We start from the raw sequence: 20,585 nt of genomic DNA on the forward strand, positions 1-20,585 counted from the left end.
ACGCTATAGGCAAATTATTATGCATATCCCAAGGATTTTGGAGCAAATATAAGCCAGCTGATGCAGAAATTTGTGTGTGTGTGTGTGTGTGTTTTGAAAAATAGCTCTGCATTAATATTGTGCCTGGTAAAGACTGAGTGCTTTAAAAAAAAAAAAAAAAAAAGACTGAGTGCTTTAGCATGGACCTCCAGAATACCAGAACCTAGCTGTCCATCTTGGACTCAAAATGTCTGAGTCATTAAGCCATAAATCTAAGTGCTTTAGCAGCACTCCATTGTCAAGTTAAAATTGTAAATAAGAGGTTATAGAAGAGAACAGATATTGGAGGCATAACTAAATTGCATAAGGAAGTGTCTCATGTCTCAGATGCTCATCGAACATCCCCTGTGATTGCTTGATTAAGGGAGAAAATGAAATCAGATTTAGTTTACAGATAGTGCTAATAAGCATGCTGGTACCATGTGAAAGTGAGCGACTGCAAGAAAATCCTCCAAATAGGATAAACTCTAAACTATATGCTTGATTGCTGACTTATCTAGAGGGGGAGATGAGAAGTATAAATTTATATTGACTCATGAAATATGGCTAATAGTCTGACATATGGTCAAGGACTTGGAAAGAGCAAGATTGGAAATTCAGTGAGAAGGTCTGGGGAAGAACTATGTTCACCACCATTTGGCAAACTGAAGTTGTTTCTTTCCCAAAAAAATGCACACCACAATAAATTATAGACAAAGGAGTCTCTCCAATATCAGAAGATCAAGATAACCTATTCTTCAGGTGTCAGTAATCTTCTTCCCCAGCTACTCTTTTCTTTGTTAATGGACTCATTACAGTATCTTGATGACATTGAGGAGGAGATCATGTATGAGTTCAACAATAATTTCCGTTCAACAAGCCTGAGCTGGTCATAGCTATCTGCAAAACTCTCAGTGAGTCCCTAATATGGCACCATTCCTCAGGGAAAATAGCAAGTCACATGAAAGCAAGTTGATTAAATTGAACCATTTCCATCATGAAATTTTTAGTTTTATCAGAAGATTCATTTTTATAACTAATAGTTAACATCAATTTTGACATGTAATAAACATACCACACAATTCACCTTATAAAGTGTACATGTACAGTTCAATGTTTTTAGTATATTCACATGGTTGTCAGGTCATGATTGCAATTTTACAGTATTTTTACATTCCCACCAGCAACGTTTGGTGGTTATGATTTTTGCACATCCTTATCAATAATTGTTATTGTCCATATTTTTCTTATAGATGTCCAGAAGATATGAAATGGAATCTCATTGTGGTTTTGATTTGCATTTCCCTAATAACTAATGGTGAGCATCTTTTCATGTGCTTATTGGCATTTGCCAATCCTTTTTGGAAATACATCTATTCTAATATTTTAACCATTTTTAAAATTGGGTCAAAATTTCTCTCTGTATTCTGGATCCAATTTCTTTATTAGATATGTAATTTGAAAATATTTCATCCTATTCTGTGGTTTGTCTTTTTACTTTCTTGCTATTTAAATGTATTTTAAAAACTTGATAAAACCAAAATTAGAATTTTTCCTTTGTTTGCTGTGCTATATGTGTCATATATAAGAAACTGGTGCCAAATCCCAAGTCATCTTTATTTGTCCCAGTTTAAGAGTTTCTTATTTTTAGCTCTTATATTTAGGTGTTATACATTTTGATTCAATTTTTACATATGGTATGAAGTACAAATCCAACTTCATTTTTTTTGCATGTGGCTAACCAGTTATGTCAACACCATTTATTGAAAAGACTTCTTTTCCCTATTTAATAGTCTTGCCATGCTTGTCAAGAATCAATTCATCATAGATACATGTGTATATTTATAATTTCTAGTCCACCAATATATATGTCTGTCCTTAACCTAGTACCACAAAATATAGATTATTGTAGTTTGGTAATAAATTATGAAATTAGAAAGTGTAAGTCCTTCAACTTTGTTTCTTTTCAAGATTGTTTTGGCTATTCTGGGTCTCTTGCACTTCTAGAAGAATTTTAGAATCAAGTCGTAAATTTCTGAAGAAAGAAAAATGCCTGGATTTTGATATAGAGATTGAATTTGTAGATCAATTTAAGAAATACTGCAGTTTTTTAAAAAACTATCTATTAGTTCTTCTGAGACATGAACATAGTATGCTAAACCTCTAAACATTATATATAATTTGTTTATGAGTAACTTGCCTGAACTGATTCTGCAAAGGCTATTTCCTTTGCAGTGTGTTGCCTTTTATGTCTCTGCTCAGATTTTCCCTCCTGTTTTATCTTTTTGCCTGTCTATTTAGAGTTTGCCCTGGGTTGCTGTAAGAAACTAATTAGTCAAATTTTGTGCTTAAGCTCCTTTAACTAATTTGATTTTATTCTTTATCATTGGATGTGCAGGTTGTTTGGAGTATGTTATCACCAATCAGGGTGTTTGTCAGTTTTCTTTCTCCCTTAAATTCAGCCATGGATCTGTAACTTGGAGGTTTCCTCTCTGTTCACTCCTTAGAGGGTACATACTTGAGTAGGCACAGAATGTTTCAGACATCCAAAGAGAATTATAACTTTATGTTTAAGGCTGGATTCTTAGGAGTCACCCCCTGATCAAAATGGCTTATTGTTCAGTGTTAGATCAGTCTGTTTCAGCCCCTTTGGCCAGGTGATCAGCCCCATGTTGATGGATTCACATGTGTCTTGGAGAACACTCTCAAGTTTGCCTCACGTCCTGCTTTGTTTGCTTCTGAAGGGGTGCAGCCTAACATACATGCACAGCTTTTCTGAGACCCAGGGTTAACTGTGATCCCGGAAGGAAGGCTCTTTTTGGTTGTCCCTTCCATGGTTCTATGGTTCTTTCTACCAAATTTCTGTTAGCTCCATGATACAAGCAAAGTAGCCAAGCAAACAGATCCTCTGAATTGCTCTCCATCAAGGCCCTCATAGGTTTTGACAACAACCTTAAGCATGGCATTCTCCATTCTCTGATCCAAATAAAATCAATCTTCTCAAGCAAAGCTCTGGAACTCCTCATCCTTACGGCCTGCCATTCCATCATAAAGAATCACTATACAACTAGACCAGAGGTAAGAGCAAGAACCTGCTTTTTTTTCTGGAATGACACCCTTGCTCTTTGAACGGACACTGGGGGTTAGGAAATAGCAAAACTTGGCCTTTAAACCTCTGTCTAATGGGCAAGCAAGCTGAGTCAGGGAAGTATGGAATCCCAGTACTCTCTGTTCTGTGACTGGAGTGGGGCTCTGCCCTACAGATATGGGTTTGGCTGGGGGAAACGAGACTTGCTCCTTTCAGCAATGCCTGCTGGGAATAGAGCCTCATGGAGGGCAAGAAACAACAGCCTGAATGTTTGGGGTGAAACTGTAGACCCAAACAGGGAGCTTGGAGGATAGGAGAGCCTTGATTAGTGACTACATATGCCCAGGATAGAGCTTCTATAACATGGAAATGATGGAGGGATGTGAGGTAAGATAGCAGACTATACCTCAAATGCTATAAACATGTATTAGTCTCATCAAGATTTAGTAGATTTCCATATATGAACATTTCTCTATTTTGTATATACCTTTTGGACAATTTCCAGAGACTTTCAATGATTATACTTTTATATTATTGAGCAATTTTACCTTGCTGAGAAAAGATCCTGCTGTTATCCTTACTCCACCATTCCAGAAGTCATGTATTAAAATACTTTGATTTGGGGATGCCTGGGTGGCTCAGTTTGTTAAGCAATTTGCTCATGGTTTCAGCTCACATCATGATCTCAGTGTCATGGGATCAAACCCCATGTCACGCTGGGTGCTCAGCTTGGAGTCTGCTTGAGATTGTCTCCCCTCTGCCCCTCCACTCCAGCCTTTCTCTCTCTCTCTCTCTCTCTCTCTCTCCCTCTCTCTCAAATAAATAAAATCTTTAAAATCACATTTTGATTTTTTCTCCCCTATCCATGTTATTTCTGCTGTAACCCTAATCGATATGTTTATAGAATGCTATTTGCTGTCTTGGTATTCCATACATCATTGCTTCTAAAATGGAGCATATTCCTGAAAGTAACTCATTATGATTCAAGGCAATAGAATCTGGGCCACAGACTTTGCCAGTCTAACTATGAGCTGAATAGAGCAGATGCTCTGAAAAGACAGTGGGATAACCTTTTGAATGCTTAGTTTTAGTCCAGAACAGTAGTGTATCTGAGCCAGCAACAAATAGATGGCATTATTTCTCCCACAGTCAAATATGTGGGTCAGAAAACCAAGTGGTAGATATAGGTATGTCTCATTTTACTCCAAATTACCCATTAGAAAGTAGCTACGCAAATATGTCCTTCTCTTTATGTGTATACATATGTGTGTCTGCATGTGTGTGGGTGTGTGTTAGGTAGAAAATATATTACCAATCATTTTTCTTTCGTATTCTTTTATTTTCTTATTATTTCACAAGTGTTCATATAACGAATGACTAAATATCTCACTATTTAATTACATATTTAACGAACAGAATAGTTCATTGAGATTGTGAAAGAGCTAGAAGAGGAATACATATCAAAATATATAAAGTGGCATATAAGATTGTGTCTGACTTTATAAGAGAGGTAGGCATGACTTTGGTGGTATGGGAGTTATATCATGTTAGGTGGTGGTCAGCTGTTATTACTGTTTATACTAAGAAGTCAAATATTATATATAATATAGTTACTTATAATATAACATGTACAATATATTTTTATATATTCATCTTGTAAAATATGTATAAGGAGATATTTATATCTCTTGAGTTTATGAAGGGTTGCACTGCCCTGTGTTATCTGGTTAGCTCAGTATCATCTCTGCTTACTTTCATCTAATGAGGAGAGAAGCTCTGGCATAGATTTCTTTTTTTTTTTTTTAAGATTTTATTTATTTATTTGACAGACAGAGACATAGCGAGAGAGGGAACACAAGCAGCGTGAGTGGGAGAGGGAGAAGCAGGCTTCCTGCAGAGCAGGGAGCCCGATGAGGGGCTTGATCCCAGGACCCTGGGATCATGACCTGAGCTGAAGGCAGAAGCTTAACGACTGAGCCACCCCGGTGCCCCCTCTTTCTTTTTTTAAGATTTTATTTATTTATTTGACAGACAGAGAAAGAGCACAAGTAGGCAGAGTGGCAGGCAGAGGGAGAGGAAGAAGCAGGCTCCCCAGTGAGTGGGGGGAGCCCGATGCGGGGGATTGATCCCAGGACCCTGGGATCATGACCTGAGCCAAAGGCAGATGCTAAATGACTGAGCCACCCAGGCGCCCTCTGGCGTAGATTTCTGAGAATCTCTTTAACCTCTGTGTTTTGGGCTAGAATTTGTCAATAAAAGGAGCTTACAGGATATTTGGAAGGTGGATGGGAAACGGACAGGCAAACTGCTATTTTTGGAGGGTTTTTTTGTGGTCAGACAACATGGCCCTGCAGACTTCTCCATGACTTCCTGATTCTCTATCAGGAATACTAGAGAGGTGTCAGATTAGCAGTTCTCCACTGAGTTTGTGTTTTGATATTTTAAGTATACTGGTGGTTTCACAAACCTCTCAGCTTGCTCCTGTTTCTTTTTTTTTTTTTTTTAAGACTTTATTTATTTATTTGAGACAGAGAGAATGAGAGAGAGAGAGAGCACATGAGAGGGGGGAGGGTCAGAGGGAAAAGCAGACTCCCTGCTGAGCAGGGAGCCCGATGCGGGACTCGATCCCGGGACTCCAGGATCATGACCTGAGCCGAAGGCAGTCGCTTAACCAACTGAGCCTCCCAGGCGCCCATTCAGCTTGCTCCTGTTTCATAGCCATAGACGTGCTATGCTCCTCAGAACTCGCACTGATGCCAGTTTCTCATATGTTTCAGCTCTGGTCTTTCAGATCTTTGTCCCCTAAGCTCCATCCACATATATGTAAGCCCTTATTCTTACATTTATCCCCTTTATTTCCCTAACACATGTAGTGGTAACGTTTGTCTTTCTTTTTCTTTTTTTTTTTTTTTTTTTAAGATTTTATTTATTTATTTGAGACAGAGAGAATGAGAGGGAGGAGGGTCAGAGGGAGAAGCAGACTCCCTGCCGAGCAGGGAGCCCGATGTGGGACTCGATCCCGGGACTCCAGGATCATGACCTGAGCCGAAGGCAGTCGCTTAACCAACTGAGCCACCCAGGCGCCCCTAGTGGTAACGTTTTTCTAATGAAACTGAGACTGACATACCACACATGTCCCATGTAGTAGAAACGTGGTCAAGTATTAAAATTCTCATGCATATTTGCAATAATATGAATGGAGCTAGAGAGTATTATGCTAAGTGAAATAATTCAGTCAAAGAAAGACAAACCCCATATGATTTTACTCATGTGGAATTTAAGAAACAAAACAAATGAATAAAGGAAAGAAGACAGAGACACGTCAAGAAACACACTCTTAACTATAGAGAACAAACTGATAGTTATGAGAGGGGAGATGGGTGGGGGGATGGGTGAAATAAGTGATGGGGATTAAAGAGAGCACTTATCCAGATGAGCACTGAGTAATGTACAGAATTGTTGAATCACTATATTGTACACCTGAAATTAATATAACAACACTGTATGTTCACTATACTTGAATTAAAATTAAAAAACAATAAATTTTTTAAAAATTCTCATGAATATCTAAATTTATTATTATTAAATATGTTGGTATAACATATTGGTAAATTAGAAAATCAGTTGCTGTAGGTTATATGTTTTTTTACAGAGTATAATGTAACTTTAGGGAGATGTGTAAGGCTGTAAGTTTTGACATTTTCTCCCCCTAGAATTCCCATGTCAGGTAATGGTCCCTTTAAAGAGATTCTGACCCTTCAGAGTGGAGGCAAGCAGTGGAGACAATGCCAACTCACACTGCTGAGGAAAAGCTACAAAATGAGAGCAAGATGAGTTGTATAACCTTGGATGCCCAGGAAGCGGAAAATGGATCTTGACCAATAGCTCGGTGGGTGAGGTCATTATTAGTATCATGTTAGTAACATGATCCTCCCCACATGCAGGTCTCTTAGTTCTTTCCTATTTGCCACAACAACACTGATACAAATTAATAAACCTTATTTATTTGAAGTACATTATGTTGGTCCTTTTTAAATAATCCAGTGTAAATCCTTTGCCAGACTTCTAGCAAGCATCATGAGAAAAGTAAGACTGTGAATTCTTGCACACGCCAGTGGACAGCCTTTTAGTTGTTGGAACCCCAAGTTTGCTAACAAAGTCTGTGAGTAAATCAGTGATAATTAAGGAGCCTAGGAGACTAATATAGCCAGAATGATTTCTAAGCGTACTAAATATATAAACTGCCTTCCAGGTCTGTATCCTTGGCTTTTACAGGGTGTAATTTGAGATAATTGTTTTTAAGTGGGCCATAGTAAATCTGTTTATATACAAGTCTTGGCTGAATTTACCCAACTTATTACCAGGCCAACATAAGTCACTCAACCGAGTGTGCCAGTTGTATAAAAATACAGGAAAGTGAAAATCTGTGGAGATTACAGATGACTTAAGAAATTCTCAGACATGGTGTATTGTTTTGTGTTGTCGCTGTGTGAACAAACTACAAAATGAGATTTTATCCGGAATAATCAGCAGTCAAGAGCAGTTCTACTCTAAGTTCCAAAAGCAGAACTGTTTGAAACATTTCCACTCATACAATCTGATATTTATTTTCAGGCAATCCTCCTAAAAAACTCACTAGAGAATTAAAATGGCTAAAACATTCCCCCTTAGGCAAACCCAATAACCTGGAAGCTTTTTACCTTCTAGCACAATCTGAGCAAACTTCAAAATTACCATCTGTGTGCTGGTGAAACATTGTCAGGAGTGCTAAACAGGATTATGAATAATATAAGTAATAGTTGGCTTGGTGTTTTTGAGTTGCTATTTGTTTCCTGAAGAAATGATTTTAGAAAAAGTTCTCAACTCAAAAAGTCTTTAGCTCAAGACTAATTTCTTTATTGGTTATTTTTACAGGTTCTAATAGTAACCAATATATTTTTCCCCCTTGCACTCCATTTAGTACATGGATGATGTGTTCATTGCATATGATATTTATGTTGCTAACAAGCATTTTCTTATTTCCAATTTCATTAGCCTTGACTGCCCCCTTCCACTTTGTCTATTCTTTTTTTTTTTTTATTTCTTAGTATTAGCAATCATTTGTTTATTTCTTTTTTTACTTGTTTTACAGTGGAAAAGTACCTTGGTTTAAGAGGTAATAGGTGACAAAGCATATCCCATAATTAGTTGGGTTATGGGATCAATTAAATAAAGCCAAAATAAACCAGTTCAAGAGTATGTCATTAACAATGTTTGTTCAAAGGCAAAAAAACTACAAGAATATGGCATGGTACAAGGTAGGTATTTGGTTAACAAAGTAATGTGATTGATGTGGTTAAATAAAATGTGAGTCTGATTATCTCACACTTAAAAGGTTTCCCACGTAACTCAGATCATTATTTGGATGTCAAATAAGCATCTGAAACTAAACGTGTTCAAAACTAGTCTTTTCATCCACCTCTGCCCATTCATGTGATGTATCTTACTTTCAAAGTTTTAGCTATTGTTATTATTAGAAATTAATATGTAGCAATAGTTCAATCCAAAACCTTGGAGTATTTTTTTTTTTTTTTTACTTTTTCTTTCTTACACATTTATAATTCAATTTGTCAGCAAATTTGGTGGACTTTGGCTTCAAAATATATTTATAATTGGCCACAATCATTGGCACTGCATAGATCTGGTTCAAGTCACCATCATCTCTCACCTGCATTGGTGATGACCTCCTCCCTGGTCTTCTTACATCAGCATTACCCACCTTCATTCTAGCCTCAAGACAAACTTGAGTGATCTTGTAAAGTGTATGGCATTCTTTCGTACTAAAGCCAGAAATGCTTCACATCTCTCTTTAGAGAAATGTCAAATTGCATATAAGTCCCAGTGCAATCTTACCCATCCTTTCCCATCATCTTTTTTCCTACTTGATCTCATTCCTTGTTCCTTGACCACAACCACCACTCCTATTGTGCCATCCTGGCCTCATTGCTGTTTCCTTAGATATACGAGATACGCTATTTCGCTAGGGCTTTTGCCCTTAGAATATATTATCTAAAACTTTGCTCCCTCATCTCCATCTAGTTTTTATTCAAAATTTACATTACTTTCAGTGAAAACTTGTCTATCCCTCATATTTAATACTAAATAATTCCCACACCCAATATTTTTTGAAATGTATTAAACCTTCCATATCTGTTTTTTACAGAATGCTTATCACTACCTAACATCATTTATATTTTACTTTTTTGTGTGTTATCTTTCCCACTGGTATATAAGTTCCACAAGAAGGTGACAGCTGCTTTTTTTGTTCAATGCTATATCCTTAAGGATTGGAAGAGTGCCTGGCACCAAATGATGGCAAATGAATAGCTATCAATGAATAATTTAATGAAATACATTTTTTTTAAAATCTTGACTCAATGCAATTAAAATGTATTTCCTATTTGACGGTGATATGCAAAATTAAGAGCTACTAATAAGGACACCAAAAAGTACACAATTGGGCAATGTATTGCTACCTACAAAGAATTTCAATAGCACAGACCATATGAAGCAGCTTAGAGAGGCTCCGGTGTAGTTTGCAGATTTCTTCACTCAAAATTATCTTCCAGTGTTTGAAGTTTTAAAATTATTTAAAAAAATATCTTTGCTTTTCTTCTTGGCAAAACTGTAGCAATTACATTATTTTTAGCTACAAAATTAGCAGTAAATTTATAATTCAGATTAGTTTATACATTATTTGCATAAAAGAGACTTTCTTATGAATACCATGACCAACCATTGCAGTGTTGATATTTAATTTAGGCTTTCATCACTAAGTATAGTTAAAGGCTACTCATTATAGGGCGCCTGGGTGGCTCAGTTGGTTAAGCGACTGCTTTCGGCTCAGGTCATGATCCTGGAGTCCCGGGATCGAGTCCTGCGTCGGGCTCCCTGCTCGGCAGGGAGTCTGCTTCTCCCTCTGACCCTCACCCCTCTCATGTGCTCTCTCTCTCTCATTCTCTCTGTCTCAAATAAATAAATAAAATCTTAAAAAAAAAAATAAAGGCTACTCATTATAAAGGCACACAGTTTAAGAAAGAAAATTATGCTACATCTAACCACAAGATTGGATATTTTTCTAAGTTTTGTGGGAAGATAGAATACTTGCACTTGTATGCAACAGAAAATCTTTCTGTAGAGCAAAAATACAAGTAGTAGCTTTTGGGGATTATCATAATAGTTTTATTATTTAAAAGCTGGAATAAAAATTCAATGTATCCTCATACAGGTGGTTCTGAATTACTTAAAGCTCTTCTTAGCTTATAGAGCTGCTTGAGGAGACTCACTGCCAATGGCAAGACAGTTCAAAACAGAGAAGGAAGATAACCCATTTGGTTGGAGTCACCGGTTCTTTTTACTTTGAAAATGATGTGTTGAAGCAGGCGTCAGGCTGCTCAAATGTTGCTTCTGACAGACACCTACTGTCCACTGCTGCTGAAAAATCTCCTCATCAGCTTTGTAGAGTTTGTGTTCTGTTTTCTGAACTGGAATAAATCATGCATTCTTACTTCTTTCCACGTGTCTGTCTTTCATCTTATAATAAGAGAAATCAGCAGATTTGAACTTGATATCAAAGAAAATTACATTCAAACCTTGATTTTACTGTATAATATATAATTTGCACTATGGTAAGTATAATCAAAGGCGTATTGTAAAGCATAACATTGTATGCTTTTTGAAATGATAAAATAAAACTTCAAAGAATATTTAAGGATTTCATTTTTAATGTAAATTATCAAGAACAATCATGACATTTTTTGAGACAAAAAAAACAAATTCTAAGAGAAAATATTTTCCCCGCTGCCAAAAACTAGCAGTGTTGGATTTCTTTCAAGATAAGTCACTATTTTTGGCCTGTTAAAATGTTTAGTCTTGGGCTTTAAAGCCCTTTGTATATAAAAATATATAGTTAGTAAGTTCCTTTTCCATAAAGAGAGTCAGTTTTTATTACCAAGTATTATGAGGAATTTCTGTAAGATTTCAAGAAAAATATCTGGGTATGTAGCATAAGGTTTTTCTTGTTTGTTTGCTTTAATTTAATGCAGCAAAGAACTCCTGAATTCACATAATGTAATTTATCTTCACACAAATTATTCTTTTATGCCATTAATATTTAATGTTGATCAACCTAGGTACTATAAAGTTATATTTAATTTATCATTTAAAATTTTTTTAAGTAAGGAAATAGCATGTGCATTTGAAGGAAAACATTATTTAAAATATTTTTGTGTATTCCTTTTTAAAAAAAGCCTTTCCTAGTGATATATAGTGGTTCTTATAAACTAAGAGCAAAAGATTAGCTAAATCTTGGATGGAACCAGGAACTAGAAAACTATCAATAAGTGAGAAAATACAGATGTATTGTCTGTTGTCCTCTTTTTTAAAATAGCACTTTATTTATTTATTTTTTAAGATTTTATTTATTCATTTGAGAGAGAGAGAGAGAGCACAAGCAGGGGGAATGGCAAAGGGAGAGGAAAAGCAGGCTCCCTGCTAAGCAGGGAGAAGGATGTGGGGCTTGATCCCAGGACCCTAAGATGATGACCTGAGCCTAAGGCAGAGGCTTAACTGGCTGAACCACCCAGGCGCCCCTTGCCTAACGTTTTTAAAATATATTTTTTGTTCCTCCAGATAAAGGCAATCACACTCAAAGTGAAATACACAACTGGAAACAGCAAACTGTAATACAATGCAATACTTTCCATGTTACCCAATCATCTCATGCTCTTTTTGTTGCTCAGTTTAGCACCATAATCTCTCCTGGATATGCTTATTTCATAGTTCCACCAGATTTGTACACTCTTCTCATGTCTCCACAACTAAAAAACCATAGCACTTCCTTGTACCTTTTATATCAAGTCTCTCCCCCATTTTATTCATTCTAATGTAAAGTATTATATCTACTGTAGTATTTTGTTACTTATTAGAAATGAACCTGTCTTGTATATGCTCTAGTATAATTATTAGAATTTTTATAATTGTTGGCACTCTGATTACAAAAATGCATATGATTTGAGTTTCCTGTTCTTTGTCTTATATTTTTAATGCATGACTGTGAAGAATCTGAGGTTTTGCTACAATTCACATACCACATTAGAGCAGAAATAATACATCGAATAATGCTTGGAATATAGAGAACACTCAAGAGATATTAGTTATTGTTACTATTGTGTTCTTTCTTTCAAAGGCTAGTCCTAAATCAAAAGGAGCAGCAAACAAAATAGTAATCTAGTCAACAAGGTTAACTGATTGTTTTTTAAAGTAAAGACATTTTGTATGTGCTGTGGGTGCAAAAATGACTAGGACATTATCTCTGCTTGTCGGAAGCTCACAGATATATCAGATATCATGATATTAAATGCCATTATAAAAGCATGAACAAACTTCTATGGGCAAAACAACATGGATTCATACATTCTAGTCAGGTGGAAAACCATGTGACAATTTATTGTGGAGCAAGTAATATATGACAGACTAGCAGAGGGTCTAGATTTAAAAGCTGAGATAGGACACTCAGTAAAATTTGAATTTCTGATAAACAACAAATAGATTTTTTTTTAAAGATTTTATTTATTTGACAGTGAGAGATACAGCGAGAGAGGGAACACAAGCAGGGGGAGTGGGAGAGGGAGAAGCAGGCTTCCCGCGGAGCAGGGAGCCCGATGTGGGGCTCGATCCCAGGACCCTGGGATCACGACCTGAGCCGAAGGCAGACGCTTAACGACTGAGCCACCCAGGCACCCCAACAAATAGATTTTTTAATATAAATTTCACATACAATATTTGGGACATACTTACACTAAAAATTTATCTGCTGTTTATCACAAATTCAAAGTGGCCTGGAGTCCTGGACTTTTATTTGCTAAATATGGCAACCTTAGAGGACACTCAGAAAGAGGAAATATGTTTGCAAAAAAGTTGGTATTGAAATAAAATAGGAGGTTCAGAAGATCTAAAGTGTGATTGGAAGGAGAAATATTTTATATGCAGTGATTAAATAACTCATGAAATTTGGGGTTGGATTTGTCAGCCCTGGGTGTAAAAGAGATTCAGACATGAAGGTGGACTCAGTGTCTTATAAAGCTTTCCCTTCACAAAACACAGAAATATTGGACAAAGAGTAAAGAAAACACACTTTTTTTTTTTTTTTTGAAAAGGTAGACTTTTTTTTTTTTTAAAGATTTTATTTATTTATTTAATTGACAGAGAGAGAGAGAGACAGCGTGAGGGGGAACACAAGCAGGGGGAGTGGGAGAGGGAGAAGCAGGCTTCCGGCTGAGCAGGGAGCGCGATGCGGGGCTCGATCACAGGACCCAGGGATCATGACCTGAGCGGAAGGCAGTCGCTTAACCAACTGAACCACCCAGGCGCCCCAAAAAGGTAGACTTTTAATAACTGCTTTTATCACCAGGCTAAGTCATGCAGTTACAAAGTAGTTAGAAATTTCTGAAAGGATATTGTTGTTTAAAAAAAAAAAAAATCTTATTCTTACATAAATAATCTCTAGTAGTTCATTGGGACACTACTGTTCAAAAAGCCCTGGGGAAATAACTCCCAAACAAAACACTCAACCCAAGGTTGTTTCCAGCCCAATGGTAATGAAGCTGTGTGCAAGAATTCAGGCCTCTCGAAGAAGACACCACGTCAGGCCTAGTCGGGGCCATTGGCAGGGCTCGGAGCCACCAGCTAGACTCCAAAGTGGGAGCCCAAGTGGTTTTTTTCTGGGACACCCTACTTGAATTATTGTTCAATTAGACAACACAGTAGATCTTCAAAGGAGAACAATTAATTAACGTGATGAGGAAGTCACTGTACTCTTTGGACTATGCATCGTAATTGTGGTTAGTAAATTCTGACAGTCTTAACAAAAACAGCCTCCACCATTTGCAGGTATGAAGATAACTTAATTCTCTATCAGATGTTTTATTTTTGCTGGACAACAATACATGATTGACAAGCTATAAATGATACTGTTTTATATTATAAAAATACTAGCTTTTTTTCATTTATTATATTTATAGGCATTCACTGCTTGAGTCAAGGTTAGGCTAGGTAAGTGATTAAAGGCAATTTTATTACAGCAGCATGTACTTATTATTCTAAGAAAGTAAAATGCATAAAGGGAAACAGCTTTTATTTTTGTTGCTATCTGTAAAATTGAGTTACTTTGCTGATGTAAAATACCAGTAACTCACTTGAGGACCATGCCACCTTCTGAAAATGCTCACACCTATTGCTCAGAAGCGTCAGCCTTACAGCGTATCTCAGACTCGTCCAGAGCCGATGTGGTCAGCAGCTGGCTGTTCTTGGGCAACGGGTGTGTTCCTGGCCCCAGCTCTGACTGCACTCGAAGCTCTGGTTTCTTTGATGACGTGTAAGTGTGCAGTGGTTGAGGTGCCATTTGGGGGTGCCAAGGCTGGTGTTAAGATCAATCCCAAGAACTATACTGATAATGAATTGGAAAAGATCACAAGGAGGTTTACCATGCAGCTGGTGAAGAAGGGCTTTATTGGTCCTGGCATTGATGTGCCTGCCCCAGACATGAGCATGGGTGAGTGGGAGATGTCCTGGATTGCTGACACCTATGACAGCACCATAGGGCACTATGATATTAATGCCCATGCCTGTGTTACCGGTAAGCCCATCAGTCAGGGCGGAATCCACGGGCGGATCTCTGCTACTCGCCTGGGAGTCTTCCATGGGATTGAAAATTTCACCAACGAAGCTTCTTAGATGAGTATTTTAGGAATGACACCAGGGTTTGGAGATAAAACATTCATTGTTCAGGGATTTGGTAATGTAGGCCTGCACTCTATGAGATATTTACATTGTTTTGGTGCTAAATGTGTTGGTGTTGGTGAATCTGATGGGAGTATATGGAATCCAGATGGTACTGACCCAGAGGAACTGGAAGACTTCAGATTGTAACATGGATCAATCCCGGGCTTCCCCAGGGCAAAGCCCTGTGAAGGGTGCATCTTGGAAGCTGACTGTGACATCCCGATCCCTGCTGCCAGTGAAAAGCAGCTGACCAAGTCCAATGCACCCAGAGTCAAAGCCAAGAGCATTGCCACTTTTTTTTTTTAAAGATTTTATTTATTTATTTGAGAGAGAGAATGAGACAGAGAGAGAGAGAGCATGAGAGGGGGGAGGGTCAGAGGGAGAAGCAGACTCCCTGCTGAGCAGGGAGCCCGATGCGGGACTCAATCCCGGGACTCCAGGATCATGACCTGAGCCAAAGGCAGTCGCTTAACCAACTGAGCCACCCAGGCACCCCTATTATTGCCACTTTTATAGCATGGTTTTACGCAAAAGAATACCAAGGGAGGGGACCAAGGTTCTGCTCACCACAGTTCCTCCAAAAATCCATAAACTGATACTAATAAGTTCACAAGGATCTAGATGCAAATGCTATAAACCTAGAAATTTAGAGATTAATATCCACCGAAGAAAAAATTAGAACTAATCATGGCCCTATACAAAGTTGGATCATTATCCATGAGAACCACATTAAGATACAGTGGCTAGGGCGCCTGGGTGGCTCAGTTGTTTAAGCAACTGCCTTCGGCTCAGGTCATGATCCTGGAGTCCCGGGATCGAGTCCCGCATCGGGCTCCCTGCTCGGCAGGGAGTCTGCTTCTCCCTCTGACCCTCCTCCCTCTCATGCTCTCTGTCTCTCATTCTCTCTCTCGCAAATAAAAAAAAAAAAAAAAAATACAGTGGCTAACTGATTAAAAAGAAAAAGATGAGACTATTATTTTCACTACTATGTACGATTAAATTTCTTTTTACAGATTTTATTTATCTATTTGACAGAGCGAGAGACAGCGAGAGAGGGAACACAAGCAGGGGGAGTGGGAGAGGGAGAAGCAGGTTTCCCTCTAAGCAGCGAGCCCGATGAGGGGCTGGATCCCAGGACCCTGGGATCATGACCTGAGCCAAAGGCAAACACTGAAGGACTGAGCCACCCAGGCACCCCAACGATTAACATTTTCAACCCACAGGGACATTGGTTTTCTTTTTCTCTTGCCTGGGGAAATGTTACTCGTTTCCATTTCTGGACCAACAACAAACTTACCTAAGTAACTGAAATATCTTTTTTTTTTTTTTTTGTAATTTATTCTTTGCTTCTCAATTCTAGATTTCATTATCATATGGCAATATTAGCAGAGAATACTGAGAATTAAAATGAAATTCAATAAAGTGATCTGGCAAAATATAGCATTCTAAGGAAAAATAAATTAATGCTATTAACCTTAAGTCTATTTGAAACAGGCATCTCTTTACAAGTAACTATTATACACACATATGCTTTTCCTTGGAGATGAAGGAATGATATGCAAGATTAATGTAAACATGTAAACTACCTCACAGGTTATGGACCTTGACCATTTCATTATTGTGCAAATTGACTTTTAATGATTCTCAAATAGAGAAAAGCCAGGAAATTATTTTTAACATATTTTCAATGCATTCAGAAAATGGGGATAGCAAATTCCATGAAAAAACTGTAAAGCTGTTAAGTTTCAGTGCTATTTTCTGTGCTATTTCGGTGATTTATATAATTCCCAGATAAACCTCAAGGCCTGAAGGCTACAGAATATTCTGCATTGAATGTCATGCAATTCACACACAGGTTGTTCTTACTTGCCCTGTGTAACTTGATTTACGCGTCACCTTGCCTAGGCTTTCGTTCCCCGTCTTTGCTCAAACACTAGTCTAAATGTTGCTGTGAAGGTATTTCGTAGATGTGACTAACATTGATAAATTGTTGATTTTAAACACAGAAGATTATCCTCCATAATGTGGTGGACCTCTCCAGTCAAAGGAGTTAAGAGGAAAAACAGATTTACCAGAGTAGAAGGAATTCTGCCTTGGTTTCCAGGCAGCTATCCCGCCCTATGTATTTCGGACTCAAGACTCTAAGTATTCAAGTATAAACTGATATTCTATGCTAAAATAAAGCACAGGAAGTGCAGTTATTACAAAGCCAAGAATTAAATGGGATTAATTGGGAATTTGAAATCTTACACATTTTATACATCGATGAGGCACTTAGTTCTCTGGAACTCGTAAGCATAGAGGTACTATATTCTTGATTATGTGCTTAGGCAATGTGTTTATGTTTAATTAAATTTAAATACTCAAATTCTTTTTTAACTATAGTCCAAAATTTTCATTTCCAAAAGTAATGCTTGTTATTATTTAACGTGTTGGTGTATCTGGGTGTTCTCTTGTGTGTCTAACTTATGTATGACATCTTGTACCAAACACTTCCAACACCTTACATAAATTAACGTCAGTCAAGTACAAATATAAATATATTTTCATTTTTTTCCTTTTTCTAAATTTTGGAAGATTTTAGTGATATTGAAAAATTAATGAAAGTATTTTTAAAAGATGAAAGAATAGATAAGTATATTTCCTTTAACTCTTATTCTTCTTGAATTTCCTTCTTAACTAATATGGAAAGGAAAATCCTGGAATTCCTTATGGTGAAGGAACTTGCCAGTTGCATGGTTAATTGGTTGTTCAGAATGGGTAGTGTTATTATCACTAGTGCTTTTGTTTTTACTAGCTTTGGTCTTTCAATAGCTATGTCCTCACTTCTCAAGGAAGTTATTCTTTATTTAAATTATAGATTAATTAATCTGTATATGGGTACAGCCATACCTTGGAAATATTGCAGGTTTAGTTCCAGACCACTATAATAAGATGAATATAAAAAAAAAAAAAGTGAGTGAAATGAATTTTTTGGTTTGCTAGCGTATATAAAAGTTATGTTTATACTATGTGGTAGTCCACTAAGTGTGCAATAACATTATGGGTAAAAAGATATACCTACCTTAATTATAAGATATTTATTGCTAAAAAATGCTAACCATCATCCAAGCTTTCAGCAAGTTATAATCACTGATTACAAATCCCCATGAAAAACAGTAATAATGAAAAATTGTGAAATATAAATTACCAAAATGTGACACAGAGACACAAAATGGTGCTGATTGATGCTCAATGCAGGGTTGTCACAAACTTTCAATTTGTAAAAAATGGAAAAACACAATATCTGCAATACACAATAAAGCAACGAGCAACAAAATGAGTTATGCCTATATAGGAATATATTAAGAAAGAGTGCTTAGGAACTTAACTGTTTATATATGAAAAACTCCTTTATGAATTATAGATTCAGCAATTTATTAAATAAATTAACTAAATATATAGATTTAATAATTTATTAAAATTATGTATCAATAGAGGGGTTTTGCTCTTCTTAAAATCTTGATGGGGAAAATATAAACATCTAGGGTATAATTTTTGATGAATTATAATCCTAATAAAATAATACATATTTAGAAACTATGTATTGATGGACATTAAGGAGGGCATGTGATGTGATGAGCACCGGGTGTTAAATGCAACTAATGAATCATTGAACACTACATCAAAAACTAATGATGTACTATATGTTGGCTAATTGAATTTAAGTAAATAAATAAATAAACTATGTATTGGGTATAAAATAGGTCAATCTTACTATTTAATCCCAAAAAGAGCAGCATTAAAAAAAAAATTCAAGGAAGGATAACTTTCTTCTCATTACTAGAATGTGTGAGAAAAACAGTTAAATAAATTACAAGATATAAAATAAGCACTTATGTTGTTTATGTTTCTGAGTTTAATGTATATTTGAGATAATTACATAAGCATGTGGCTTCCCTAACATATTTCCAAACTATTTGAAATTAAAGATACAGCAAGCATAAATATACACATCCATTTTTCTACATATATATGTACACTGTAGAGCATAGTTATATTATTGTACATCATAATAAAAAGATTTAAAACCTAAGAAAATTCACTTTTTCTAATGCATGAGATTTGTCACTTAATCTCTCTATGACAAATTATATTTACTAAGAACTTCAGATGAACTGGGCACTGTGCTTGAATGAGGACATCAAAGATAATATAGACAAACTCTCTGATTTGGTATCATTAATAATTACCAAAAGAGATATAACATAATGAAGTTGTTCAATAAATATTTCACAGAGTTATTTTTTGTTTTTTAAACTTAGCTTTTAGGATAAATAAGTTTCCAGAGAATGGAAGGGGGAGTAAGAACATTTTCACATTTCATTTTTATTTAATAAAAAATCATCATCTCCTACATTCTAGAATATCTGAAAAATATGTGTGTATGTATTTTTGTGCATATGTGTGTTTATAAATTGAAATATGATTGTGTATATGTAATAATGCATAAAGTATTATTTCTACTTCCAAGTGAGCTTAATATCCAGTGAAAAGGAAATGCAATGTTATAATTTATAACAATATTATATTTGCTATTTTGATAATATCATTAAGACTTATTGATTTTATTACTTTACCTTCTTTGGGAGCTTATTATGTACCAAAGACTGTGGAAAGGACCCTATAAATTCCAGTTAATTTAGTTAATTATAAAGCAATATAAACATAGTATAGAAGCAAGGAAGATGGTGACAATTATTCCTGCTGGTGGGAAAAGGGAATATTTCACACAGTAGATAAAAATTCAAACTAGGTGTTGAGGATGGGGAGGGTTCTACCCAATTGGGGTAAATCATTCCTGAAAGGGAATATTTTGAGAAATGTGGGAAATATGAAAGTGAATGGTGTATTCCAAAAGTTGGTCAACAAAGATGTGACTGGAACCTGGAGTATAATGTTCTACAGATGGGTAAGAGCAGAGGATATGATAATAATAGTGATGATAATAATAATAAATTTGAAGACCAATTAAAATCAAATTGTAAAGATCATCTTTTGGCTATTAATTTCCTATGAATAGTAAGAAAAACTTAAAACTTTACTTCAGAGGACTATGAAATTTTGTGTTAAAAATTGGTATCTAATACACAATGCTTAAAGGAAATTAAAAAGCAAAGTATATCAAGATATCCATAGATGTGCATAAATGTTGACTTGTTGCTGCTCCTGGGTGGCTCAGTAGGTTAAGTGTCTGCGTAGGGCTCGGGTCATGACCTCTGGTCCTGGGATAAAGCCCCACATATGCTTCCTGCTCAGTGTGGTATCTGCTTCTCCCTCTCCCTCAGCTCCTCCTCCCGCTCACTCATGTGCTCTCTCTCAAATAAATAAATAAATAAAATCTTAAATATATAAATAAATAAATGTTGACTTGGTACTCTTAAGATAGTACTCCTAACATTTTATTCTCATTAAATAATTTTTATGAAAATATATATTTAGAAAGAGATGGATATTTATATCAGTATCTATAAAAGAAAAAAAGATAGAAAAAGGTATAAATAGCGAAAAAAGTATAAAAAGGAGAGGTAGAGGAATGAAAAGAGAAAAGAAGGAAGAAGCAGTCAAAGGAACAGACCTGGATGACTAATATGGGGAAATGTTTGAGTGCGCTCCAATA

At 36.2% G+C, this 20,585-nt stretch overlaps 1 protein-coding gene across 1 annotated transcript; it reads left to right on the forward strand.

The window, feature by feature from the left end:
* Positions 1 to 14,462: 14,462 nt before the first annotated feature.
* Positions 14,463 to 15,211, forward strand: LOC118010225 (glutamate dehydrogenase 1, mitochondrial-like). Its single transcript, XM_035004402.1, has one exon. The coding sequence runs from the start codon at positions 14,513 to 14,515 to the stop codon at positions 14,876 to 14,878; it is 366 nt and encodes a 121-aa protein (XP_034860293.1). The 5' UTR covers positions 14,463 to 14,512; the 3' UTR covers positions 14,879 to 15,211.
* Positions 15,212 to 20,585: the final 5,374 nt, after the last annotated feature.

The sequence above is a fragment of the Mirounga leonina genome, unplaced genomic scaffold (genome assembly GCF_011800145.1).
Source record: "Mirounga leonina isolate KUSES-001 unplaced genomic scaffold, KU_Mleo_1.0 Mir_129, whole genome shotgun sequence".
In the NCBI taxonomy this organism is placed as follows: domain Eukaryota; kingdom Metazoa; phylum Chordata; class Mammalia; order Carnivora; family Phocidae; genus Mirounga; species Mirounga leonina.